The 8,472-nt window shown below is 29.6% G+C and overlaps 1 protein-coding gene across 1 annotated transcript in view; it reads left to right on the top strand.

The window, feature by feature from the left end:
• The window catches only part of LOC108723150 (NADPH-dependent diflavin oxidoreductase 1), a 17,898-nt gene that overhangs the window by 4,797 nt on the left and 4,629 nt on the right, over positions 1-8,472 (top strand). The window contains exon 5 of the mRNA XM_018448675.1: positions 4,482-4,599. Coding sequence (XP_018304177.1) covers positions 4,482-4,599 — 118 coding nt within the window. The remainder of the gene's footprint in view (positions 1-4,481; positions 4,600-8,472) is intronic.

The following is an 8,472-nucleotide window of genomic DNA, read 5'->3' as shown; positions in this document are numbered from 1 at the left end:
AACCGCTCGAACCGTCGATTGATGGACATTGGCACGTGATTCTTTTTTTCGTCACGCACCCACCCTCTGGACGGTCCATTAACGTCAATCGCCGGCAATAAACTTAGCGAATCACTCTCTGGTTACCTCTAGTAGTCGAACCCGAGACGGCAAAAAAAAAGGGTCGCCCGGCGTTAAGGTCTGTCTCTTATCTTTCTCATCGGCTGCATTCTCCTGCACTACCCTTAACCTGCCCTTTGGCGAAATGCACACAATACGTCCGATTTATCATGAAATCTGGAGTAGCATAGAGGAGAATATATATTTATTACGCACGCATATAATATTTTACCTGCTTGACTTATGTTAAAAGTATTAATACGAGATATATTCATCCCTCTGCTATGACGTTGAATATCTAGGTCACTGTGTATATCGAAGAGAAGATATTTTATTTTCTAATTAATTTGAAATTTATAAAAATGATTTTTGTGATGTTGATCTAATTTTTATTTTATGATTTTTAGAATTATTACATCGAGTGTATCCAGACTTATATTTATTAAACTAAATTATTATACTTATTAAAATTATTTACTAAATTATTAAAATTATTTATGTAAAATATATATATTCATTACCTTTATGATATTTTTACATATGTGGACTGCATATTACGAATACAACCGACATTTTTACTGAACATTATAATATGACCGAATTTTCCGATAATTTATGTAATATTGTTTGTTGTTTTACATTGAAAATGACCCGATCGGTGTCGAAACGTTTGTATGTATGAATTTTAAATTATTAAATATTTTACATTATAATTGGCTCGTAGCCCTTCTTTTATTTAGTAAAATATTCATATTTATAGTTCGCTTAAAATATCGTGAAAATACTTCTCATAATTTAAATTTAGATTTATTTACTGTTTTATATATATAATAGGATAGATTTTTGTTTTGCTGTATATATACCCTTTAAATAATATTAAAATTTAAAAAAATTTACATTGGATATCATACATCTCACATATTTTTTATGACTGGATTCTTATTTTAAAACCATCTTAAGTAATATTTTAAGATGTTAATATGATTTTCTGATTGGTTTATGAGTGTACTTAACAGTCTTTTAAGACTGTACTTAAGAGTATTAAATATAAGAATCAACTATAAATACTGACCTATGATTGACATCTTAAATTTATACTTAATCTTAAATATAAGAATCAACTATAAATACCATCCTATGATTAGTCTACATACAAGTTTTTTGATATAAGATTATTTTTAATTTATTTTAACATTTTTGCAATAGCGATAAACTTTCAAAGATTTTATAAAAATTCCATGCAATGTCACCAGTTATATCATAACTGAAAATAAATATTATTTTTCAGACAAGGACAAATCAGGTAGCAAAGTGTAGAAAGTGCTTATGGAATTACACTTTTTCTGGACCGGTTGTCGAGAGATATATTAAAGTCGTTGCAGTTATTACTGAAGTATATCATCGAAGTCAATAGTGTTTGAAGAATCTTCTTTCGTAACGAAAAAAATTAACAAAAAAAGAAAAATGGCAGGCACTTACACGAAAAAGGAATTTGGTGCGGGGCCTGAGGAACAGACCCTTCTGAAAGACTCCAATGGGATCCGCATCGTACCTTCCAAAGGTAATGGGGCCGTGGTACGCCGTCTGTCGCATCTGCTATCATGGCTACAGGGGAATGCAGCTTTCTTGGAATGGTTTTCTTGTGGTTTTATTTTCCCACCATACTGCTGCCCAAACCAGTCTGCAGAAGAGGCTTTTATGCTGTGGACTTAACATCCTTGGCATTGACAGTGAAGTATTTGTGGATTTAGCATTGGTTCGTAGCTTGTTGAGCTTGATAGAAACAAAATATATCTTAATAATTTTAATCTAATAATTTTATAAAGTAAGCAGACTAAACAGACTGGTTTGATTAAAATTAATAATGTATAATTTTTATGCTTGATAATATTTACAATTTAAGATAATTCTCTCAGTGAAGTTTAAATTGATTCGAAATTGATCTTAGAGAGAAATTTAAATAAATTTGAAATAATTTAGTCTATGAAATAAAATTATAATTTTTGCATATATTATCAACATCCAAATATTTAGATTAATCTTAATATATTGTGAATTGTATTTTATGACTGATAATTATATTAGCTATATTACCGAAGTAATTTTAGTTCAGCTAGTGCACTCAAATAAGTTGATTTATTTTTAACAATTTAATGAATTATATTAATTGTTAACAATTTCCAGAGGAACATACACATTTTTTTAGATTTCTCTCTTAAAAGCTTTTCTGAGACATCATTTATTTCATTTATCCTATTCTCTATTATAATTCAGCTGAAGACTGATAAGATATTTTTAAAATACAAGAATCCGTATTCATACCTGATTTTTATCGATAAATGCATTTAGCATATAGTTCACATTATATATATTAATATTATATATATTAATATTATATATATTAATATTATATATATTAATGAATTTCAGAAATACACATGTTTATTTTCCATAAAAGTGAGACATGAATGCGGTTTCTTTTATCTTAAAATATATGCTTATTATTTGCTTATTATTTGCTATCTAATTGTTTTGCAACGCTGTAGCAGATAATAGATCTATTTTTTATAGTTGACTAGTGTGTACACTTTTTGTACTTAAAGTGAAATAAGTATTTTTTCAAGATTTTTTTTTTTTAAATCAAGAAAAAAATTCTTAGTGTGTGTAATCTATAGTATAGCAATGAAAACCAATCTTATAAGTACATTTAAAATTCTTAAAATTTTTATTCAATCAAAATGTAGCAAAAATCGATTTATGATCCATCAAAATGTTATAAATAATTAATTATAAAATAATGCAGAAATTTTAAGTAGGTATATATAAAATCGCCCATATACTTATTTATGCTTAATTTTATTATATTTACATATTTATATTCCTTTATTTATATATCTATTTTTTCTTCTAAATATATTCTTTTATTTGTCTTTTATATTTGTATTATTTATAACTTTTTATTGCACGCACAGTTGTATATAATTTGTTTATATACAGTTTGTTGTATAATTTAAACTATATCAAATAATTTCCTGTATTCTTAACTTTTAAAAGAATCATATTTTCTTGTGTAAGATTTATTTTGCTGATGTGACATGCTGATTCAGCTGAATGAATTTAAGTCTTTCATGTCGCCACTAACAGTCAGAAGCGCAAGACTTGAAGCAGTGTTTCTAATCTCTACAGCATTCAGTAAAAAATTATTATCAATGATTATAATCTGCTATAGCAATAATATAGTATTTCTTTACTATTTATCTTGCTAAATTCTATTTAAATAATTAAATGGAAGATGATTATACAGAAGGTACTTAACATTTTTCCCTTAGATATAATTACGTAATCAAATTTTTTTATCTTATATGTTACATTTGTTTATTGAGAATAATATTTGATATACATACATTATACAAGTTTATTTATATATGTATTTTCTTGTTTCATTTGTATATATTATATATTGTATAATATAATATTTTATGTTAGTATTTCTAACTTTGTAAAATGTGCTAATTTAGAGTATATCTTTTTTATAGACCCTGTTTGCATATCTTATAACACTTTTCCTCTGCTTGTTAATAATTGACGATCATTTATTGTATCACGCATACATATAACTTTTTATTATTTCAATTATTATCTGTCTATACAAATTATTATTAATATTTTATGTATGTATATGTCATGTATGTATATGCTCTCAAATTACATCAATTGATTTTAACGACTCAATTGATTGCCACATTCCATTACAATGGAACGCACACAATTATCTCTTTGTTGTAATCAGCTGTCTCATCTATTATTGGAATATACACAATTATCTCCTTGTTGTAATCAACTATCTCAGTTATCTTTCTTATTCTTTCTTTCTTTCAAATATTATAGTGTGTTAGCTATACAAGATTTTTCTTTGCCTTTATTTTTAATAATTATATCACACAAACATTTTTAGATATCAAACAAATAATTTTATTAAAATTATCTTTTTAATTCTTCGTGATATGTTAAAAGTCAGAATTTTTTTTTATTAAATTTTAAATATATGGTATGTGTAATATCTTTTTAAAATTAATATATATATATTTGTTGTATTTTTGAGGTAATATTAATTTTTTAAATTCCAAAAAATTGTTTAAGATTATTATATTAGATTAAATAATTAATTTCTCGAAAATTTTAAAAGAAATCTGAATTTAATTCGAATAGGGACTTTTCAATTTAATGTTAATAAAAAAATTTTTTTAAGAAGTCACTATATTATTTACACAATTTTAATTAATATAATATATATATATATATATTGACAGCGAAATTTAATATTATAAATAGTACATTATGTAAGATATTGAGCAAATTTTTAATGAATTAATTTTAAGGTTCAGAACCAGTACGTCTTTCACCAGGATGGGAAGGCACAGGTAGACCTGACGACGAATTGAATTTTAAAGGTGTTACAATGGATCAAGCAGATCTCGAATTGAATCCTCCTAGAGATAGGTATAACTATAAATTTATTAATATTTGTTTAATAAAATTATTTGTTTATATAAAATTTATAGTATTTTAGTAATGTAGGAAGTTTATATTAGAATGATATATACGTATACATATACAGAGTGATCCAGACCAACCGCACGAGCCGACATGTACATATTCTTCATGAAAAACTGAATCGAAAATGTTAATAGCAAAATGTTGAGGTGTCAATAGTTTTTGAATGGTGAGCCTTTGAAATCGTCCAACCACGACGTGTAAAGTTCGCGCCGTCAGGCGCGGCGCAATCAATCGGCCGGCCGCGATTGCGCTGTGACGGATATCGCTAAACGTCATGAATGAGTATTGAAAAGGTTCCGTGAAATCTCTATTAACGTCTATTGCTGTATTCTTAAATTAAATTTAACGAGGAATAATTTCAATTGCAAATTCGATCAAACATCATTAAAAAGTGTGTTATCAATTAAAAGTTTTTTTAAGATACACATTTTAAGTAATAAACAATTATTAATAAATTAAATCAATATTCATTAAATCATCCAAACAAATAATATTAAAAACATCAGTCAACATTTCCAAAACTTCAAATAGTTCTGTCATAAACAATATTAGAAAAATTTTAATAATAAAATTACATTTTAATTTTTAGTAACAATACAACTTATTATTTGCTTACTTCAGTTCCTTCACTGTAATAATACTTTCCTTTCTTCTCATTGTAATTCGGAATTTCGTTCATTTCATTTCATAAATATGAAATATTTATTTATATCAAATGCGAATTTCAAATGTAAATTCTTTCTACTATTGTTTATGACAAAACTGAATGAAATGAACGAATTTCCGAATTATGATATGAGAAAAAAAAAGTATTATTACAGTGAAGGAATCGAAGTAAGCAAATAATAAGCTGTATTGTTATTGAAAATTACATTAAAATATAATTTTATTATTATTAAATTTTTTCTAATATTGTTTATGACAACTATTTGAAAATAAGTTGTGGAAATGTTTGTTAATTGATGTTTTTAAAAATATTCTGTTTGGATGATTCATTTAATATTGAGTTAATTTATTAATATTGTTTATTATAATACTTAAAATGTGCATCTCAAAGACACACTTTTTAATGATGTTTTATCGAATTTGCAATTACTCTTCATAAATTAAATTTAATTTAAGAATACAGCAATAGACGTTAATAGAGATTTCACGAAATCTTTTCAATACTCATTCAACATCGTGACGTTTAGCGATATCTGTCAAAGCGCGATCGCGCCGGCCACTTGGTTGTTCCGCGCGAACTTTACACGCCGTAGTTGGACGATTTCAAAGGCTCACCATTCAAAAACTATTGACACCTCAACATTTTACTATTAACATTTTTGACTCAGTTTTTCATGAAGAATACTGTACATGCCGGCGATTGGTCTGGATCACTCTGCATAGAGGAAATGGTGTGTATATACAGGGTGTTTCCAAATTAAATGGCAAAACTTCGGGAGCGTGTAGAGGAGTAAAAAACTAAGAAAAAAAGTCCTATAGACATATGCTCGTTTTTGCTCCGTTTCAGAGAAATCGAAAAAAAATGTTTACATTTCTTGCCATATCTAGCACCGACATATTTGATTACATTTTCCACTTTCTGTTATGAATTTGTCAGTCGCTCTTTGAAAGCCTTTAACAGTAGATGAATTTTGTCTTTTGCAATATGCCGCGTACGTATTCTAATAGTGAATATGCTGATATGGTTTTTGTATACGGTTTCTGCAACGGTAATGCTTTAAAGGCGGTGCGAGAATATGCACGACGATTTCCAAACAGAAGAGTGCCAAACCGAAGAGTGTTTATGTTGACATTTAATAGATTGCGAGAGACTGGATCATTTTCAATTCGACAAGAAAACAACCGATTTCAAGCAGCGTTACGAAGAGATTTGCAGGCAGGGAATCGTATTTTACAACATTTTGACAATCATCCTGAGACCAGCGTTCGGAATGCGTCGGCTGTATTGGGAGTGTCACCACAAACAATTTGGCGAACTGTAAAAGGAGATAATCGCTATCCCTACCACATTCAAAAAGTGCAAAATTTATTACCTCAAGATCATTGGAACAGATTGAACTTTTGTAACTGGTACCTTCAGACATGCCACAATGATATTTTATTTCCATCTAAAATAATGTGGTCAGATGAGGCAACATTTACCAGAGGTGGAATAATTAATCAAAGGAATTATGATATATGGGCTCATCAAAATCCCAGGTCTGTTAGAGAATACAAATTTCAGCAAGAGTTTTCTGTTAATGTCTGGCTTGGAATTTGGAACGACGTTTTAGTGGGACCGTTTTTTTTACCTGCAAGATTAAATGGGGACCGTTTTCTAAATTTCTTGGAGAATGAATTTTCTGACTATTTAGAAAACATCCCATTACAACAACGTACTGAAATGTGGTTTCAATTAGATGGATGCCCTGCTCATTACAGCAGAGTCGCTAGAACCTGGTTAGATAGAAAATTCCCACAACGATGGATTGGACGTGGAGGAGCAGTACATTGGGCAACTCGTTCGCCCGACTTAACGCCATTAGATTTCTATGCATGGGGTACTCTGAAGCAAGAAGTTTATTCTTCGCCTATTCAATCAGAGCAACATTTGAGAAATCGTATCGTAGCTGCAGCGAACAGAATATCGCAAGAACAGTGCCTGGCTGCTACAAGAGCCGTGTTTGACAGATGCAATGCTTGTATTGCTGCAAGAGGTGCACATTTCGAACAAAATCTTCATTAAAAAGTTTATAAATAAAATAATTAAAATAATAAATTAAATATATTTTTTTCTTTTTTCGTGATTTCCTGCGAAACAAAGCAAAAAGGAGCATATGTCTATAGGACTTTTTTTCTTAGTTTTTTACTCCTCTACACGCTCCCGAAGTTTTGCCATTTAATTTGGAAACACCCTGTATACAGGGTGGGGCATTTTAATCGCTCCAGGCGAATATCTCAGAAACTAAGAGAAATACAAGAAAAAGTTTTATATGAAAGTTGTAGATTTTCTTGGAGGAAAGAAGTTGGAAATAACGGATTTTGGATAGGGGGCACTACTAAGGTCAGGTCAGGGTCAACATGAATTTTTTTAATTAGAACCCCCAATTTTTTATTGCATATTCTTGTAGCACACCTCGAGAACTTTCCAAAACACTATAATAAAATATTTTTTCATAAAGTACTTTTTGAGTTATAAGTCTTGTATGTTATAGTTTCGCCGGCAATAACATTACCCAAGGTGTCTGACCGACGGCTAAAACTTTTTGAATGTTATTCAGGATCACGACCTGGATAACATTTGTCAAGGTCAAGGTCATTGGAGGTTGTTTCTCTAATTTCATTTTTGCACTAAAAATTCATTTCTACGTAAAAATGAAAATAAGAAGTACAATCTCCAATGGCCTTGACAAATGTTATCCTAGGGCGATTAAAATGCCCCACCCTGTGTATATACAGGGTGTCCGGCGAGACTTCTCCTACCGCCCACAGGAAAGTAGATGAGATCGAAATAAACATAAATATCCTTTATCGTTTAGCAATATTCGTAATAATAATCGAGATATTAATGTTTGCAATTGTACCAATGAGAGCGCGCCGATAGAAACGCTCTGGCCACTCGAGATATAGCCCGGCCCAGTTTGTCAAACGATGGATGCGCCGGCAGCGCGTTGGAGAGGCGTTTCTATCGGTGCGCTCTCATTGATACAATTGCAAACATTAATATCTCGATTATTACGAATATCGCTAAACAGTAAAGGACTTTTTATTTCGATCCCATCTACCTTCCTGTGGGTGATGAGAGACGTCTCGCCGAACACCCTGTATATA

This window comes from Mycetomoellerius zeteki, unplaced genomic scaffold, assembly GCF_001594055.1.
Source record: "Mycetomoellerius zeteki isolate Tzet28-1 unplaced genomic scaffold, Tzet1.0 scaffold223, whole genome shotgun sequence".
NCBI lineage: Eukaryota > Metazoa > Arthropoda > Insecta > Hymenoptera > Formicidae > Mycetomoellerius > Mycetomoellerius zeteki.
Note: the sequence above shows the minus strand (reverse complement) of the source record. Positions and strands in the feature narration are given on the sequence as shown.